Source organism: Myripristis murdjan, chromosome 13, assembly GCF_902150065.1.
Source record: "Myripristis murdjan chromosome 13, fMyrMur1.1, whole genome shotgun sequence".
Taxonomy (NCBI): domain Eukaryota; kingdom Metazoa; phylum Chordata; class Actinopteri; order Holocentriformes; family Holocentridae; genus Myripristis; species Myripristis murdjan.
Window position 1 is genome coordinate 9,087,972 of NC_043992.1, and position 21,124 is coordinate 9,109,095.

The 21,124-nt window shown below is 41.2% G+C and overlaps 1 protein-coding gene across 4 annotated transcripts in view; it reads left to right on the plus strand.

Moving 5' to 3' along the window:
- myo18ab (myosin XVIIIA b) overlaps positions 1-21,124 on the plus strand; it is a 169,469-nt gene that overhangs the window by 25,159 nt on the left and 123,186 nt on the right. Inside the window, exon 1 of one of the 4 annotated variants that reach the window (XM_030066615.1) lies at positions 13,522-13,746. The exons of the other annotated variants lie outside the window; for them this stretch is intronic. Coding sequence (XP_029922475.1) covers positions 13,732-13,746 — 15 coding nt within the window. The 5' untranslated portion in view covers positions 13,522-13,731. Of the gene's footprint in view, positions 1-13,521; positions 13,747-21,124 lie in introns of those variants that run through there. 4 annotated transcript variants of the gene reach the window in all.

Consider the following 21,124-nt stretch of genomic DNA (forward strand, 5'->3'; position numbering starts at 1 on the left):
CTCACTTCCCACTTACTCCTCCATAACCTCCCATAACTAAGTAGCCACAATTCAGTCTCCCACCAGATGTTGCAGTGAAGCTTATCTGGCTGTCGTGCTGGGAGGGTAATCCCTGTCCCGTTCCAGAGAGGGATTAGCCACCGCCGGCTCCGTGAGAGGGGGAAGAGTTAAATGAAATGGAGGAAAAACTCAGTCTATGATCACTCAGTGTTGTCCACCATGGTTGGGCAGATCCAGGGTCTAAATGCTGTTTTAGAGGCTTTTTCACCCTGACAACAGCAACAATTTTGGCGGGTTTTTTTTTCTGTGACATGGGCCAAAAAATGTTGTTAACCCATTTTAATTGAGCTTTAATATTCATCACTGCTGCCCAACTGCTGCTGGCAGCAGATCATTATCCTGAATCTGTCAGCACTGCTCAGCAATCTGCTGATTTATGCACTACGCCTTGATGAAAATCTGTTCTGGAGTCAGTTTTATGGTAATGATTGACAGTCCTTGAGATCCAAGTGGTGACAGGGGCAAATTACTGCTGTTCTCTAAGCAGACAGCATTAGTGTTTCAGTCCCTTGGTGATACCTGCACAGTAGCAGGCCTTTAAATAAGGCCCTCTTGCTAGCTGTCTTCTCCAGCCACAATGTCAGTGTTTATCCTTTGAGCATTGAGAAATTCAGATTGTAGCAACATGTACATAGTAATTCCATTATCATGTTGCCATCATCAGTGTTTTGGTGGGCTTTGTACATTTCATTTCAAGTCTCTGCTTGTGCCCCAATGTAAGTCCTTAAACTCCCTCTAGCCTCTTACCCTGGGCTTATAAACCAGCTACTGTTCACTGTCACAAATGAAATCAACTCTCCCTGCGTATCACCTCTGCATCAGTTTGGACTTGACATCTGTAATTGCCTGTTCTCAGTGTGTGAGCTGTCAAAACCCTCACTTGTAATCTTTGGTGTCACAGCTCATAAATAACATGTCTGGACCCGGACAGATATACTTAAACAGCTAGTCTCCCCAGATGCATGAGGCTTTCCTGAAACAAATGTTGTTGCCTCTGTGGTGAGGGCTGAGTCCTGGACAGGAATGGTTTGTGTCTGTCTCTTAGTGTCTGTTTTTAGCACCAGTTTTTAGTAATTTGTGATACTAAGAGGGCCTACAAAAAATTCCCACACATCCTCCTTTATCATTACCACTGTCAGAGCAATGTGTTTTCCCATTTGGCAGCTTGTGTTGTAGGTCATACTGATATCATAACAGGTTTTTGCATGTATGTTGTCAGAGGGCCAGCACGTACGTCACGTCCTGATCTCCTGGTGCAGTCTGGCACCATGTGGGACCTCCTCATCATTTCTATCATGTTTGAAATTTTTGTTGTTGCTCTTGTAGTTTGAGAGGCATTTTAATGAGGCATACTGGCCAATCATATTACAGCACAACATGAGATCACACTACTTACTGTATAGCAGACAGACCAACAGACATTACAGTGGGCATGATGCAACTTTTATTATGGAAACTTTTCCATCTCCAACTGGCTTTATGATTCTGATATACGTAACCATGTTGACGCCCCAAACCCTGGTAGTCGTCATGCACTCATTACATAATTGTTGATCCCTAATTTTGACTAAAGGGTCCAATTTGTAAAATTATCTCAGATTCTTTGTCTCTTTGCCATTCAAGTCTTTACCTCACATTTTAATGTATGTAATTAGTGACTGATTAAATAATTAGGTTAATTTCAAAAGGCCCTGTCCACTGAATGACAGGTGCTTCTTAGTTCTTAATCACCTGCACAGTAAACCATTATTTATATTTGGCACTGATTATTGCAGAGGGGGTCACAGTGTTCACTGTTGTTTAACAGTGGAGATGAATCTGTCCTTGCTGCCTCTCAACACATTGTTCACGCAGGGTGTTCACTTTTGCACCACTGTGTTGCTTTATATAGCAGCTGAAGAGGTACTGGCATGGTGAGTTCATTGCTGCTGCGGCTTTGCTCGGCCTCTGCTGTCCTCTTCCTTCTGCTAACTGAATTATTTACAGAGACGCTTCAGGCCAAATGAATAATGGAGAGACAGGTAAAGGAAGGATCTGTCAGAGAGGCAGGGTTTAGGATGTAGGTACGCTCAGAGAAATGAAAAAAAAGTGCACTCAGATATATTAGAATGAGCACTCTGGTGTCAGTGTCATAGGGAAAATAATGAAGAAAGGCTATACCATTACATGAATAGGACATTAATGAGCCAATATCATGTAGTGAGCCATATGTTAAAGGTGTTATATGTAGCACTTTTAAACATCAGTGTAACATTGTCAGATCCTTTGTGATACATTCATATGATTACTGTAAACAAAAGATAACGTGGTGAAGGCAATAGGAAGCCTCCGTTGGCATTATATCTGGGTCTCTCTCTCATAAACCCTGCTGCTTTTTGCGTTGTCTTTTGCACCTCAAAGTATATTACATAGTATTACATATACAGTGTGAAGTCAGTACCAGTGGTTCAGCTGGTATTTGGCCATGTGCTGAGTGGCCTGTACTCACTGACCCTTGACGGCTCAAATGAGTTTTTCCAGGCACCTGTTGATGTTGCTGCAACTCCCTGGTTGCTGGTCAGGCTTGGTAAAAGTTTAGTTTTGTAAGGGTTAATGCTATGCTCCTGTGAAATGAGACATATGTAAGGTCTATGGCATTATCTTCTGGCCCAGGGAGAGAGAAAGAGGCCAGTGCCACAGTGCCACACTGTCAGTGCTTTGGTGACAGGGGGGACCAGGGCAGTGATCTCAGTGAACACTGATCACTGCTGCCTGAAAACCACACAGTCAGCTCTCTCCTTCCCCTCCCTATTGAGCACAATGACACAGCAGCAAAGGGACAGCAGTGCCTTTACTGCAGCAGCAGCAGGTGACTGGCGAGCTGTTTCCATGGTAACACGTCTCTCTCTCTCTTTCCTGACAACCTGCAGTGTCATTTGGGGAGCAAACTGTCAGTCAGGTACAGCTCTATCAGGGAGGATATGTGGATTTAAAGCACCAGTAGTCACAGCTTGATATTAAGAGGTCTGTTAAAGTCAGACCAATATATGAGCTACTAAAAAAAAAAAAAAAAAAAAAAAAAAGAAGTGGATCTGCTCCAGCCACTGAGGTGGATATGATGCAGATTGATTGATTAAAAATGTACTGTAGAACTGATCAGTGCTACATTGGTTATGTATTTGAGGCCTTTAACATGAAGTAATTGCACTCAGACATTTTCATTACACAGGTGAGAATTAATATGTTTTGTATTATTTGTATCATAGTGGGTTTCATTGGAGAGTTTGTGTCCCATGGTGTTGATGCTGTTTCCAAGGCTTTTCCTCCCTGACAAGAATACAGAATTTAACTGAATAACTGAATTCTGTTTGTGGATTTTGGCCTTCAAATTATTATTCCTTCCAGCCAGGCACTGATTAGATGGATGTCATATGATAAGGGATTGGAATTACTTTTTTTCAGCCCATTATTCTGATCTGAAACTTTTAGGCTAACCGGTCATAGCAGGTCAGGTACACTGCTCGCAGAATGTAAAATGACCAACGTAATGTTTTTTCAGTTTCATTTCTAGGGCATGTAAGGTTGCCCAAAATTGGAATTGTCAGTGTTGTTTGATTAACTCCCTTTTGAGGAAGTCCCTCTGAATTTAACACAATCAACCCATCAAGCCACAACCAGCCAACTCCCAGGTGTCAGTGATGTCAAATAAACCCAGATTTTAATGAACAATCTGATTGGTCACCAGTATGCATAGTTAATAAGGCAGCCTGTAGTAGGGCTTGGTGATATTGACAAAATCAAATTTAATGATATTTTTGACCAAATACCTTGATATTGATACTGTAGGGATGACTATTGGTGCTTTCACAAAATATTTACACAATACGATTTTTGATAAAGTCATTATTAATGTGAATATGATGACCTGGCAGGTAGAGACAAATAACAGAACAGCTGTAACAGTCCAATAAGTACCAAAAACTGCATCGCGTTACTGTGATGCAGCGTTTAAAACCAGAAGAAGACAACACTGGTGCCATATTATGATGTTACGATATCCAAAATCCCTTACAGTGTTTAGTCTAGTGTCATAATATCAATATAATAACAGTATATTGTCAATTGTTGCTAATTGTAGTGAGTGTTAGATCATCCTTCTTCAGCATGTAGATAGTGCTGTTCCCTCGTAACCTATTGATAATTGGCTGATCATAGGAACCGTAAACCATCTGATAACAAATTAGATGAACCTTTAAAGACTAAAAACATGACGCTAAAGGTAGAAATCTATGGCAAGCCTTACCTGACTGAAATAAAATGATTGCATTGAATCCTTAAATAATGCGGATCCTATTTTGGAATAAGAGCTGATTTCTTAATCGTAAACCACAGAGAATTTAGGTGATGGAGAATCTTTGTAATTGTGGTTCTGATGCTTTTCTGAACAGATCATCTCAGGTCATCCAGACCTGAGGAAGAGGAAGTGAACCTCCTCCTCCTTCACACACACACAAACACGTACGGTTGCAGGAGGTGTGGCGCTTCCTCTTCCTGTCTCCTGAGCCCGTCCAAGCAGTTCAACTCGACCATCGCAACTTCAAAGCTAGGCAGGGTGGAGGCTACAGGAACTCCAATTTGCATTCTCCTTGGAACATTTGGAAGGATGTCGTTTTGTTATTTAGGGGTTTTAGTTTTATTTAGGAGGAAATTACCATATAGTTGCATGGATTTACAGTGCAAGTCTTTGACTCGCATTTGCCACTAAAACTAGATATGTGCGAACCTGAAAAGGAATTTTGTTATAAACGTTAGCACATCGGCCGAATACAAAGCAGCTGTGATTATTAAATGACAGCAGAATGTGAAGTGGTAACGTTACCTCAAGTTTACAGTCCAGACACTTTCGTTGACCACCAGTCTGCTAACAGAATACTGTATCTGGTTGTTTGAAACTTAAGCTTTAACCTGTTTTTACTCGCATGCAATCATGAAGCATTCCTGGTAGCTGCTTCACAATAAAAGCCTCCCGCAGGTTCACCGATGGAAAACTTTTTTTTTTTTTTTGTTTAGGCCATTTCTGCTTGTTTATTAGACAGTCATGGTGGAGAGAGACAGCAAAGAGTGGGTAGAGAGAGGGTATGACATGCAGCAAAGGGTCTGGGCTGGATTCAAACCCAAGCTGCTGTGGCTTGGCCTCAATATTACTGTATGCGCTCTACACAGTGAGCCACCAAAGGGCGCCCCAATGAAAAGCATTTATTAATATGAAGCAGCAGCCATTGCTGCTTGTAGGGCCAAGGCCAGTCTGTGATTTTTGTGGTGTGTGCTATTGCACAGATGTCCCTTAGTACACATGTGCACACAAACACACACAGAATGTATTAATAAGTTATAAATTATTTGTTAATAAACTGTGTGACTTAAAAATTTAATTTCTTTGTGTGGTCCTAAATTTTTTCCTTCCTTTCTGTCGACCAGTGATCATGTTTGGTTTTTGGGGTATTTTTCATTAAACATGATTGCAATATTGGTCCTGGCCGGTGAGGACATTACAGATGGTTTTGGATTAACGTTAACAATATCAAATGTTCTGTGCCAATAATGCCTTATTCTCTTCAGATATGACCAAAATCCCCCTAATTACAAGTATTCAGGGTTTCCTTCAGAACTTTGTTTTTGTCATGATGGGAAAGCTTCTGAAAAGCCACATGATGGGACACTAAAACCACATACTTCTGTGTAATCTGGTCAAAATGTCATTGGAATCAATTTAATTTAAGGGCTTGCTAGACAGCGAGTCTAGGGAAGACAGTGAGTGTAGTATTGCTGTGTCCTTCACCTGTGTGAGGCAAACTGACCATATATGGAGAAATATTGCATTATTAAATGTTGGCACTGAAACTAAGGCAGTGATCTAGAAACTGAAATGAAGATGCTTCTCTGCACGGCGACACAACCAGTCATGTGAGACTTTGCATGTTCCCACAGTGCGAGACTGTGCAATTGGTGGAAAAATTTGACTAGTTCAGCTGGGAGGCGTGTTCGCCCTGTGGAGTCCCCACCAACGGGTCCTTTTGTTCTCATGAACCTGCTGAAATTCATTATTTGCAGCCTGGTTTGCATGTTTGCCAGCTTAATATGCAAGTCACACAGCTCTGTCACTCACTCACTCAAATACGAGCACACTGCCACACCGTCCAGTGGGCTTATTTGCACTGCCATAGTGAACACTGAACAAACATACCAGTGAATGGCCATGTGGGTTATGTCCTCTCCCTCAGTTGACTTAAGGCCTGCAGCTTCTGTCAACCACGAGGAACAGGCTGGGGCTGCGCACTGGACTCATTATTCAGCTGGTAATGCTCTAACTACCAGATAGTGGAATAACCTGTCAAAATGTTATAAAATATCCCTCCAGATGGGCTATAAATGCATTACAACATAACATGTAACACTGTAAATGACATGCAACTTTAAAGGGATTGTTCACCCATTTGAAATATGTAGTGTTTTATTTCCCCCTCTAGCTATTCTGTAGGACAGTAGTGGTGCTATCTTCCTCTCATTGTTACTGAGTGATGATACTGGCTGGATGCTCCAAATGCTAACTGTTAGCCTCCTGCCATTAAGGTGGACTTCTTTTAATAATGTGATGTACTTACATTAGTCAGGACTTAACAGGTATTATTATGTTTTTGACACTTTTTAGAGGGACGTTTTCCTGTATGTTGTCATGTCATTATCGGCTGCTGCACAGCCTCATTGGATTATTTGATTGAGCATTTTAAATGAATCCTGACAAGCCTGCATCCATTACAGAAGCTGACATGTACAGAAGTTGCCCTGAAGGCTTCCTAATGTGTATTGACACTAATTGTCAAAGCTCACTGCGTCCAATCAGTAATACAGTCAATCCAGGCACATGCATTAAGCCACTCTCATGTGTCATGTGGGAGGTGTGTTTGTCAGTTACACTCAAGCCTCTGATAGGCTGCTGAAGCCGCTATACTGCCCTGTAAACCGGAGCCCCGTCGCCTCAACCTTTGACCCAGCACGTGAGGTCAAGAGCCAGACCTAAATCTTGGGAGTTGTGTAAGGAGCATGTTTTCTCCTGCCCACGCATTCCACAGAGATTACTGCAGCCAGATAGAATTAGCCCGCTACAGAAAACAAGACGTGATTGTGAAGTCGATGGCTGTGTAGTGGGGAGGCGGGCGGAGCGACGGGGTGAAGAAGAGCCTGTCCTGTTGTGAGAGAGGCTTTGTGTTGCACATCCACATGCGATTGATATTCAGCAAGTCCTTCACATAACAGCTGGCCACAACTGGATCCATTACCTACATAAGGGTTCACTTGTTGAATCAGTTTGCATGCTCAGAATAAACACCACAAAGTAGGCCTGCGTGATTATCACTAAAACTGTAACTGCAGATTGATCCCCTTGACGTTCAGTGCTCTTTGATGTGCACATCTGCTAGTGAAACTGAAGTGACGCGTTTTCCCCATCCTGTATGAAATGGCCAAGAGCTTGTTCTTTGGTCGAGGGCCAGCCACTTGAATTGTCTTAGCTGTGCGAAGCTAAAGTAGACTACAAATGCCCTGTTCACATGGTGTCGGGTTTATCGTATATTCCAGTTTCCCAGCAGGACTTGCACATGAACACCCACTAAATCTCACGACCAACTCAGGAAAACCATGACGCTCGCTGTAACACAAACTAATCTAGTTCTGTTCTGTGAATGATAAGAAAATTGATCTGATAATATTTCAGCGAACCACAGCTGAAATTTTAAAATATAAAATAATACATATAGTCCCCAGAGTCTTGGCTCTCTGCCGTGGTTGTTTTTGTAAACCAGTAAAGCCATGCTTGTTCGCTAACGTGAAGCATATGAATGCAACTTTGCAAACCTGGATGTAGGAGCTTCCAAATCAAATGTGATATAAGTTACTGAGTCAAAGCAGGAGCACAGCTCGTGTTAATGTCTCTGATTTGCTAGTAAATTCATGAAGTCACTGTGTGTGCCACTTGACCGATGTAAGGAATGCTCAGTTGCTGTTTAGAGCAGAAAAACTGTATTTTCACACAGCAGGAATATTAAATAGGTTGTAGTAATTGTGATTTTTCATGACTACTGTATTGCTGCAGCTCTAATCGTAGTATTGATTCTTGTTCTTTGCTTTTCCCTTGCAGTTGTATCCTGAAGAAGGCAATATGTGCCTAAATGTTGATCTTCCAAAAACAACAACAACAACAAAAAAAAAAAAAAAAAAAAAAAAAACTTTTGCAACATAGTTATTTATTCTCCTTCCCTTGCAAATATGAAATGCTGTCATTTCAATGAGCAGGAGGTAAAACTGAGATGGCATGATGCCACAACAACTTTGGGTGTTGACAGCGCAGTCTTTTGTCTGCTCTGCCCACGACTCTGTGACCTTCCAAGTGTGTGTGTGTGTGTGTGTGTGTGTGTGTGTGTGTGTGTGTGTGTGTGTGCTTGCATGTCATCTCAGATGAGCCGTGTTTTGAGTATTCACAGTTGAGAGCCCACTCCCTGTCTGTGTGTTGGCGTCACGTGTGTACATGTACACAGACACATGCACCCTGTCTGTGGAGCAGTGACCTAGATCTGCCACCTTGCAACAGTGCTGAGACATAGAGGAGCTTGTTCAGGCATGGCCGCTGTCTCAGCACACACACACACACACACACACACACACGGACACCATCTGCTTTGTTCCCCATCCACATGTGATTCTTACTGTCTAATATATTCCATTACTGGTCTAAATATGTTTTATACGAGGCTTTTGCATTTGGTCCTGATCTGATCCAATGAATGGCTGCTAATGGGCATGCAAATGATGACGAAAGGTTTGTGTGTATGTAATGTTCCACATGTGGCATGCCAGTGCCTGTGCTGATTATAGTAGAGCTGCAGTGTTTAATTGCCAGCTATTTTGATAATTGATTAATCGTTTTGAGTCATTTTCAAGAAGAAATTCCCACATTCTCTGATTTCAGCTTCTCAAATGTGATTATTTCCTGTTTTCTGTAGCCTTCTATGAAAGTAAACTAAAGATAATTGTGAACAACATTTTATGACATTTTATGGACCAAACAATTAAGTGATAATGAAGATAATGGTTAGTTGCACCTCTAGATTATAGTTTCCCAACAGGTTCAATCCAGGCTTTAATTTGCCAGCAGTAACTTGTTTGGTGATGAATGAACGATATGTTAATTTTAAAATGATAATATTGTGTTGAGGGTAAACACAATCATGTGCCTTGGGCTGCCACTTCTGAGGAATAAGATGCTGTAGTACGCTAATATAAGGCAATATTTGTTTGTAATTTCATTTCAGCATTTCATAGGGTTTCATGTTGCTAACCTGCTTTAGGAAACATGGCATCCATGTTTTCAGTCCTGTGCTCTCTGCTCATCATTTGCCTGAGGACAGTTCCATTTTTACTTTTACTCCATTTAAAAAATGAATGGGGGCTGAGGGCAAAAATGCCCTTGACTGGTCATAAAAATATCCTGAAAATAAGGTGGCAAAAATGTCCCTAATAATCAAGAGGATGCTTTTTTGTGTTACACACTGTGCGGTTTCTTGTTCAGTTATCGTTTATTTGCATGTGAATGTGACTACTGTTCCCCATGTTCCCCATTATGCTATGCATTTTTTCCCAGTGTGTTTTTTGTGAGGAAGATGTTTTTTGAGTGTGAAGCTTGACCAAAATGCCCACAAAATCAGGTTATAAAAAATAATATAAAAAAATTAATATCTTTCCCTGAATTGGTACTGCGCTTTTCCACATTCAGGGCTGCCCTCAATGTAATTAAAAGGCCGTTCAATTCAGGGATTCAATCAGTGTGTCCTGGACACAGTCCATGTTCAATTCATCTGACATGGAAATGGAAATGAATTCACCCCCATAGCAAGCAAAAAAGATTGAATGGCCTGAGTTATAATCCATTGTCCTTTGGCTTCTGTGTGTGTGTGTGTGTGTGTGTGGACTTTAAAGTTAATACTGTCCCCATCTGCTGAATTTCCTACAGTGTAGATTAGGTGAATGTCAGATGTCATTGAGGAAATGTAATGCTTCTGTCACATTAGTTTTTGAATCTCTCTCATGATCCAGCCAGAACTCTCCTCTCTTGTTTCAGTGTTGAAACTTAATATTACTACAGCCTCTCTGTAATGCTTAGTCACATTCAGAGACTGTAGTGACTGTGAGTCAAACTGCATATTTGCATTTTTTTACAGCTATACCAGGCAAGATTTTCAGCTAAAAATACACCTGTTCTGCCAGCTGGGGATTAGTTGTTAAATTCTGACTGCCTATTTTTTTTTATTTTCAATATTTGAGAGTATACAATAGACACTGAGAAACTTTGACCAACAAACCGACCTGCTCTCAGACATGCAGACTGACCCATTGGGATGCATACTCATATCTGCTCTCCATGATCCTCCACTCAGACACATTTGCATGGGCATGATTAGCAGCTTGTCAGGTAGGAGGTACACTGCCTACGGGAGGTTATTGTCTCTCAGGGGCTTTGAAGTCCAGGGAGCCCCGTCTGTCTCCATCCTGTCCGCTGGTATTGTCTGGAGGGGCCAGAGGTGACAGAGTGGAAAGCAAAACACTTTGCATAGCTTTGCACTGTATAAGAAAACCAGTTTCCACAGATGAGCTGAAAAAGCTGTTTTTCCACACTCTCCACTTTCATCTCCATGGTGGTGTTCACATTCCCGAACATTAAAGGGATAGTACAGCCATTTTGAAAAATCTTGATATTATTTCACTCCAGTAGCAGAAGTAGTAGTCAGCAGAGACAGAGGTAGATTGCTTGATCAAGCTCGCAAAAATAACAGCTTTCTCCTGAGTACTCAAAAATAGTACTCCACTTCCCTCTATCATATGTTTCACATACCTTTCAGGCACCTGAGGACCAGCAGGAGAGCTTAGAATGCACAAGAGAATAGTTGTACCATCAACTACTTTCACACCATTTTGGGCTGTAAAAATTCTGCTACACATCATTGAACTCAAACTTTAGCCTGTTTATTTAACAATTTGAGTGGATTAAAGTGGTTATTTTTAAGAGTGTTAGCTGGGGGGAAGTCCACCTCAATGGCAGGAGGCTAATAGTTAGCATTTCCAGCCAGTATCCAGCACTCATACCCCAGGGCTGGTTCGGAGCCAGTGCCTGACTTAGCACTGGTTCTTTGTTTTTCCACCGCCCAAGCACCGGCCAAACTGGTTCCAAATCGGTTCCAGGCAAGCACCAACTTCGAGCAGGGGCTAAACAGGGGCCAGAGAAAGAACCGATGACGCGACCCACCACGTCATTGGTGGGCGGGGTTACAGACCCAAACGGGAGCAGCAAACACTATAAATGTACAGCTAAACATAGTCGTCATTCGTTACGACCACGAATACAACGGGTAGCCAGCAATAATTGCACTTTTCGCCTGTTGGCCGCAATGCAGGCTTGTAAACACACGAGCAGTATTTGCATCGTAGCGATGCAAATACGATGCAAATACTCCATGTTTATTGTTGTGATTCTGAGCGAGCATCTCGCACACCCACACCCACGTGATCACGTTTTCCGCTGACGTAATGACGTGGCTCTGACTTGGCTCCGCTTGGCTCTTGGCCGATGGAAAAGCAAACTGGTTCCTTGTTGGAACCAGTTAAGCACTGGCTCTAACACCAGCACCGAACTAGCACCGGGTGCTTTTTGGTGGAAAAGGGGCATCAGTAACAATGAGAGGAAGATATCACCACTACTGTCCTACAGAACAGCTATTAGGGAAGTGAAATAATATCAGAATTTTCAAAAAGGGTGAACTATTCCTTTAATGTTTTGCATCTCTCCATGTGATGTTGAATAACAGCAAAATAAGACTGCTGAGATAAATTAGAAAGATTTAGTCAGATCCTCTGGGTGTTTGTTGACTGATTGAGTTTCTTTGATAATCATTAAAATACACAAGGAGAAGCCTTGAACAAAGAGCCTGATCCTTAAGTACACATTAGTAAAATGAGCGAGGATAACACGCTAAAAGCTTATTTCCATTGTTGTCAGTGGGTGGAAAAGGGTTTGACATGCCAGAGTTTTCAAGTCAGACGTCACCGGTTTGTGCGCATTTCACTGAGTGAGCACAATATTCCCAGCTGATCCGACTTCATACCGACCCTTCATACCTTACATTCCTTCTCTAACCTGCGTAAAGAGGCAGGGCTGGCCTTACACGCATGTACACGTGACATGCAGTTTCCTTGCCATTCATTATACTCATTACCAGTGTCGAACCTAGTGCTACATGACCACAGTTTGTCTCCTCGCCCGTCATTCGACCACACCCTCTGCTGCAAGCTAGTTTTCATTTTTCAATACAACCCCGTCGTCAGCCGCTCCCCTTAACCCTCTCCTGCTCCCCATCACCAGTTGGACTGAAATGGTCACTTCAGTCCGTTCACTTTACAGCCTGGTGTGGTGGCACATTATCTAAATCACTTTGTTGAATGTGATGGCAGCCAGCCTGCATTGGTAAATAATGGAGTCTTTGTGTAGTTCCAGTTACCTCAGCCTCTCGCTCTCAAGTAGGTCTTTTCCCAGTCCTCTGGCTCCATCTTGTGGCCAGAAACATACAGTAAGGATACTCAGGTGTTGTGGGAGAGGAAATGATGGCCTCTAGTGGTGTGGTGGAGATGGTGGCAAACAAATGGAATTCAGCAGATGAGGAAGCTGTTGCCTTCGCCTTGCCTTGGGGACATGAATCCTTTCGTGGATGTCGATTGATATTGTAATGTCTTTATAGTGGATGACATTACAGAGAGTTAAATTGGCTTGAGTGATGACAGAGTGTCAGATGATGTGGAGGATCTTATAACTCATTAAGGAAGCTCACAGAGTTTGTGGAGTGAGACAAATTCCAGTCAGCCTTATTTATTCTATAATTCCTTTAACACAAAACACTTTGAGGTAAAAAAAAAAAAAAAAAAGAACAAGAAGCACATTTCAAAAAAGCAGGAAAAACACATGAGTCACACTAAAAGGCCAGAGAGTGAAAATAGGTTTGTAATCAGTTTTTCAAAACACAATCCTGGATAGCTCAGTCAGGAATTTGCAATATATAACACAGGTATTTATTTTGCTACATTATTTATTATCTGTACAAGTGTACTTTGCAGCCTACTCCACCATTGCATTTATGTTGAAAGATACATATAGCCTAGTAAAATCAAACATCTGTGTACTAAAGTAATAAAAGGTGTTATACTAGGCAATACCAGGCTAATATCAGGTTTTCACTTACCTTAGAAAAAACATTTTCTGCTTCAAGACTCTGCATAGTGACATGTCAAAAGTGTAGGGGAAGAGTCAAGCTCATGCAGTATTTCCTGTGGCATGCTTCACTCAGCTTCTGTTTTTCTCTGCCATCTTCCTTTATACACCTCGGCTTCTTTTTGTTTGCCACACCTAGGATGTGCACACAGGAAAAACAAATGCTTTTTTCAGCACACCCAAATGTGGCCATACAATAAATAAGACATCTGACAGAAGATTTTTGAAGGAGTGCGAGCAGCTCACTTTCTGAACTGAAACTCATGGTGGAAAGGCGGAGAGGATACACAGCTGCATGAGACAGCAAAAGGAAGGTTTTGGCGGGTATGGAGCGTATTATGGTGAGCATATGGGTTTTATTTTGACACATTTTCAGCATGAATCTGGTTTCAACATGCCATACTGAAATATGTAGCTGACAGTTATGTGACAGGGATCAAAAGTTAGTAACATGTCCCTACAATCTGATTGAGTATTGACCTCAGCTTTAAGAGCTCGAGCAAAAGTAAAGTTAAAAGTAAATGCCTCCTCATTTCTGAATAATGCTGCTTCCTTGATGTGTCTTTTGCTTTAAGCTATCCTGTCAGATTAGTTGATCTAGGCTAGACAGCAGCCAGGTTAACACAAACCAGTATTACTGTAGTTAGATGGATGTTAATAAACCTACCACAGATGGCTATAGAGCTCACATTTGTACTGTGTTCTGTAATGAATGTCATTTAAAATGCCAGGATGTTCAATATCTCAGTCAAAACAGACTTTAAGCAAAATTAAACTTTATAAGTGTTGAGTTATTTTGTTATCTGGACGTGTTAAGAGTCCACACGGTGGTGAAATACCCTCATTAGTTGCTCTGGGCTGCTAATCCACAATACTGAACTTCTATTTCTCCATTCCCAAAATAACACTGTTAGTGCATAAATGAACACAAAGAGAGGATTATGCCAATATAAAAAACAACAAATCCTGGTACCCATTTTTTGAGGCAATTAAGTGACGCTTTTCTTATTTTTCTTTCTGAATTGGAAAGTAGATCCGACAGGTAGCATCTGAAGGACACATTCGCATCGTAACCTTGCGCCAGGAAGAAATTACCCAACAGTACTAGTAGTACAAATAATTGTAATTACTCAGACAAAAAAGAGAACTGGGACTTTTTTTTTTATATTGGCATAATCTGCTTTGCTCATGTTTGTTTGTGTGCTAAAAGAGTTATTTTGGGAGCTGTTTTGCCACTCTGTGGAAGTGAATGGAGAGATAGAAATACAGTTTTGGGGATTAGCAGCCCAGGGGAGCACAGAGCAACTAATGAGGCTATTTCATCATGTGGACTCGAATCACACCCAGGGAACTAGACAACCCACATGACACCAAAGGTCAGTTTTGCTCTTAGATTATTGCTGCCTTAAAAAACACTCAAAAATACAAGTACACAAAAAGCTACTCAGTTCTGGTAATGATGAAAGGTAATTCATCACATCCGTCTGTGTTGCATTTATACATGCACACACACAGACAAACACAGCAGCAGCTGAGGTGACAGAGCAACTGCAGAGGGATCTGCAGAGATATGAAAGGGCTGCTGGTTGAATTCTTGGGGGTGGGGGACTTTGCGGCAGACCTGGCTGAGCTGGGGAGTCGAGGCTCCTATTTTTAGCCTGGCTCGGGACCCTCATATCACAACAGCTGTCCCTACATCTCTGTCTGTCCACTGTCAGGAATAGCCGGCCTATCAGGGCACTCTCCCTCTTTCCAGTCTTGCTTATTCACACCCCACCGTGCCTGACAGAAGCCTCTCTGTCAGCTCTCTTCCACGTTGGCTTGTCCTTGATCCCATCGCTGACTTCTGGGGAATAATTTGGATATAGGAGTTTTGGAGCTACTTCATTAAACAGGTATAGAAGCTGTGGGAGATAAGTGTCGGTGAAGGGTTTTTGGGGAGAAGAGAGAGGTCTTCAGCGGAAAATCAGTTGAGAAGAGCTTGGCCTCGAGTTTCCGGAGCCGGTGCCACTATTTTTAGTGCTGACCACAGCTCCGGGGCCGGCTTCATGGTCTTCCAACTGAGGTTAGCATGCTGTGATAGCAGCATATATCTTGACAGCTGGGTTCCCCCTTTTTCCTGATATATGTTCTTCAGTGTGAGTGCCAGAATTTGAAACGTGGAAAGAAAGTTCGGGCAGGGTGAAGAAGAGGTATAGGTTGTGTGGGCACAGGTTGAATGGAGGCTCTTGTGTGGGCCTTTGCCTCTAATGGAAAATACAGTTTGCATTGAGGTTTCACTGCTTTTTCAGTAATGCTGTATCACTCGTTATTAATTTAAGAGTGTCATCTAACTTTGACTTTCAGAAATAAGTTCTGACACTTAGATATGTGATCGTGTAATTTTCTTTTTTGTGATTTACATGTGACTCTATGTAAAATTCAGTCAAACCAGATTCAGTGAATTAGCCAACTGACTGTTACTGTAACAAGAAGCAGCTGCCTGTTTCCTGTGTGAGAGACACCATATGTAACTTCCCTTTTGTGCTTTGGACGGTGCAAGGATTAGAGATGTGAACTACTGTTGTCGTCTTTCCCCTGCCACTAGAGTTTCATTCAACACATCAAATATAGAAGAACATAAGCCACATAATAGTCGACTGTGTCCCCTGGGCCAGATTACAGTGCAAACACCGACAGTTTTATTAGAGATGTACTTTAATTCTGGAAAGATTTCTCGAGTCCTAATCATAGATGGTCAGCAAATAGGGCTGGATGCCTGTTTTCGGTTGGAATGACCCATGAATCCAAAATAAATTCTAAACCCAGACCACAAAGGCGTGCTGAAGAACCTGTTCATCAAGGAGCGGTCTTTCTTTTCCCTCGGTTTCTTTAATGTAAATTTGTCCAATTGAATTCATTTCTCTCAGAAGTAGAAACAAAAGATCGTTTTCCACATGGGTAATAACCCAGGGTGCCTTTCTGGTGATGTAGGTGCATGTACTGAATTAGCACTTTTAATAGTCTTGTTAAATAAAGCTCCTCTCCATGTGGAGGCTCAAGCAGACTTTCCATGAGTTGACAAAGACAGCCTTTCATTTATTTTCTGTAGAGAAACTTCAGAAATGTCTCCAGAGTTCAGATCACAGGATTGGTGTGCTGGTTTCTAGTTTTGGGACATCTTTTGATGTTAAATTTTGACTTAACTGTCTGATAAAATATGGATTCTTTGTTTTGGTGGTTTGTTCTTTAAAAAAAAGAGAAAAAAAAAGAAATGAAACAAGCGTTGCTTTCAGTCATGCTTGTTGAAGTCTGTTATACTGGCACTCTCCAATAACACACCAGCTCCCCAAGTTAGTGGCTGAGCAACATGTGCTGTCACCATGCTATATCCAGGTCTGGTGTGTAAGTGTGTGTGTCTTCTACTGGTGCTTGCATTTATGTATATATATGCATAAATTGATATTAAAATCATAGCACAAAAATGAATATTGTAATTGATGGTAACAAGTTTGGTTTGATATTTGGTTTAATTTATAGGTAAGTTGTCACAGCTTGCTTATGGGTGTTTGTATGAAGAAAATTGTCAAGCAAGCTCTTGCTTTAACCAGAAACACACATGGTAACTCCAAGTGATGCTTGGAAAGTACGCTGCTATTTGGTGCTGTTGAGGAATAAATGTGCTTTCATTCAATGATATTCGTCAGAAAAAGGTGGTAATCAGTATTGAATTAAATTTTGTTATCCATGTAGAGCTGAATTGAGATCAGCTGGATTGTTTGTAGATTCTTGAAAACGTTTTACTTCATCCACCTTCATCCAAGTCAGTTCTGAGTGTCGGAAGAGTGTTGGTGATTTAATAAGATATTTACAGAATGGGATTTTTGATAAACAGTGATTTGTAATGTGGATATGATAACCAAGCAAATCGAGAGGCGAATGACAGGACAGCTACAACTGTTTATAATAAGATCAGAAAACTGCATCACTTTACTGTATTGCAGCCTTTAAAGGACCACACCAGTGATTTTGAATGTTTGGCCCATTTGCTACAGTCTTGCCACATTTTACACCGCAACAAACCATTTTGCAAATCATGAGTGGGTGCTAAAGATTTCACAACATATAATCAAAATCAGTATTAGCACATATTCCCAGTTATTCTCTATCCTGTGTGTTTGTATATTTGAGAGTCTCATTGGCCTAGTTTTCATGGACTTTCTTTCTGTTGGCCCAAAGCCCTGCAGACAAAGTGTCTTGTCCAAAAATAAGCCTGTTAGTGCCCTAGTTCAATGCCTACTGATAACAAATGCACACTTGGACACCTCTCATGGTTGAGCCAAGCCTGGACTTTGCCTGACACCCAGTAAAACATGTTTTGGAAAGGGATCAGGGCCGTTGGTGCTAATCTTACCCAGCCAAAGAGCACCAGGCCAGGGCACAACAGTTGGAGGAGGCCAGCCTCATCCGATTTGATGTACAAATTAGCCTGATGAGTTGATAGCAGTGGCCGTTTACTTAGTACAGAGATTCATTCACTATTGGTGTGCTTCCTGCATAACCTTCATATGTCACTGTGTTCCCACTTTCCAATATATACCAAGGACAGGTTTAAAAGTCTGAGGATAGTGTGACTGTGTTTACCATTCGACACGGCATTTGTTTTCTCAAGTTATTATGTTGAAAGCCTTGGTTTCCAGGCTTTTTTGTATTTGAAGAGTTCACTTGTTTCTTGTGTCTGTGGGGGATCTTTTGCCATCTGTTTTGCTTTCTGTAATCATGCTATAATCTCCTATCCCCCTGCATCTCCCTCTCTCTTAGACTTTTCTCATCTATCTGTCATCGACACGTGGTTTGCCTACACTGAAGGACCAACAGATTCTGCCTGTAGTGCGAAGATTCTCATCTCTATTCATCTGTCTGTTCATCCGTCTACTCCTACCCTCCGTTTCCTCTCCTTCACCCAGCCCCCCCTCCTCCTCTTCCTTCTCCTATCTCAGTCAACACAGCCCATGACATCAACGCAGCCAACATGGCATTCTCTTCACGTTTTTCCTTCTGGGAGCAAAAGGGAAGTCTCATTTGGACGTTTGGACATGCATGGTGTGGTTTTCATTTGGATTTTTGAAACTAGTTGTGGTTTTTGCATGTATCACATTATCAATTTGCTGGCCGTTTCACTCTTATACATAAATATTATTTAGTTTTAGTTCCCCATTCACAGTGTATCAAGCATTCTAGTTGCTGGACACTTTATCCTGAAGTGCCTTACATTTGGTCCAAGTACGCTTTGATACTTTGATTCTTGGATGAAATCCAACTGGCAGAAACAAGAAATCAATTTGTTTTCTCATTTTCTTGTTTTTTAATAAGATAAAAAAAAGGGAAATTCAGCTCTATGTCTGCTCATGTCTTTTGTAGATACGAAAAAAACATGGCTTGATTTCTTGTTTCTTGGTTATGGAAAGTTTGTTTTCTGCATTGCAATGAAAAAGCGACAAATTAAACCGAATTAAAAATTTCCCCTATGGAAAATTGGTTTTCTGTGTTAGAAAGACAATAGCAGAAACAAGATTTTGGCTCTAATTTTGTCTTGTTGAAAAACGAGCAAACAAAGTGATTTCTTGTTTCTATAATGCTGCACGTCATACAGGAATCAGAGTATCAAAACGTACATGGACAGCAATACTAGGAGATCCTCCTTTTTACTTCTTTAAATAATAATTTTGTTGCTTGTATCTACATAAAGAGATCCAAACATCTAAATGTAAGATAGTTCCCTGAAATAAGCACTGGTGTTTTGCATGGTTTGTGATTTTCACAGTGTGTCAAAAGCAAAGCATATGGTGTCCAAGGTTTTGACGTAGCTCCCTCTCCATATCAACACCTTCAGGTCAAAGACGAGAACAAGCCAGGCAGCAAAAGTGTAAGTGCTCCAAAGTGTGAATTTGATTGTTGAGTTGGGGGGAGGGCAGCAAGTCAGACGGAGTGATCAGCACCTCAGTGAGCCAGAGCAGAGCTGTCTCATGTCTTATTCCAGGCCTTATTTCAAGACTTTTGTTATCCATCAAGGTCCAAGTGTTTGCTGTTTTATGTTTTGCAGATTTTAATGGAAGTGGACTGATGTTATAATCAGTGCTGCATACAGTATTCAGTCAGACTGGACTTGAAGAGACGAGTTAATTTGAGACCGGGACTTTCCTTGCTCTTGGCAGTCCAAAGTGCCCTTCCTGCACGTACCCCTCCTTCATCTGAGCTTGTCCAAGAAACACTTGTCGTCATGAAAACATGATCCCTCAATTCATATTTTACAGTTCAGACCTGTGGGGTTTTGTTAATGTTAATTTAGGTCCATGTCATGTTTCATCGAAACCTCCTGCACTGGTTTTATAACAGATGGTGCCTCTCTTCTCACAGCTTAAACAATTTCATTAACCGATTGATTTGGAAAAGGCCACAAAGTTGATGAACAAAGTAATTTCTAAACTGTGGATGCAATGTCACGGACACTTACCCTTTTTAATTTCCCAACAAAAGCCGTAGAGGATAGGCACTGTGAGCAGGCCCTGTAATTGCTTTCTAAGCAGCATAATTGCTTTAGACAATGATAGTTTTGATGGGAGGCAAACTGCACCCATACACTGTAAAACAGCAAAGTGCAAATAATTTCTTTGCTTGACCCAATGTCTCACAAAGAGGCTTTATATGTGATATATGATTAGCAAAGTAGAAAGAATCTCACTCCTATCTAGTCTCAGAGCTTTACTCATTATTAGCTTGCTGTTAATTGAGAAATCTGTTAAGCCCATGAATCTCATTATGGCCTTCTCTATCGGCCAGACATAAAAAAAACACTAGGTTTTCTTTTAGTTTAATCAGGATCCACACTGGAGAGTGCTTTATCTTAAGTCATACAGGTCATTTCATGATTAACTTTAGGCCTATGTTTAACACTTTTTCTATTTTCAGCTGTAGTACACAAGATGGCATATCTGTTTAATCACAGAAGTTTGACTATGATGAGGCAAAAACATGAAGATAGGACTTGATTAAAATGTTAAAAATGTAAGAGGAGCCAGAAGAAGCAAGTGGCCTGATTCTGTTACCTAAACCCCGAGCTTTACAAACTTACTAGCTGCAAGACCCTTTGTCTATCCAAAGCTGACAAGAGAGATATGTGACATTTTGGAGGCCGATATGATATAATCTGATAAATGAGAAAATTAAATAATTGTTATTGTTGCGATAATGGAATTTCACTCGATACTGCAAAACCTTTTCTTAAAGAAGTGACAGTTCTTACGTGGCTCATTTCCATTTCCATTTTAGTCACTTCCAGACACTGTTGTTTTAAACAAGCACTACATGTTTGGTGCTGTACACGTGTTGTACACGGGCTCTCTAACCAATCAAGGTTTTCTCTTTAAAATCACTTTAAACAGATAAAGATAAATATTTGATGAAGAATGTCAGTAAAAATGGCATTTCTCATGTGAAATAAACTGGTCAGTTGAAAAAATTTGCCTTTGTCACCCTCTCCACATTTTTGTAAATGCAAGAGTAACAGTAATTGGTTATTGTATCAGTATTAGCCACAAAAACAGATAAGTTATTGTTACTGGCCCTGAGTTTCCATGTTGTCGCATCTCTCTCCAGGGTGTCCACAATGCAGTAATTTGGGGCCAATCTGCCCTTACATCACCAGCCGGAAATGATCTAAGAATAACAAATTACAAATAC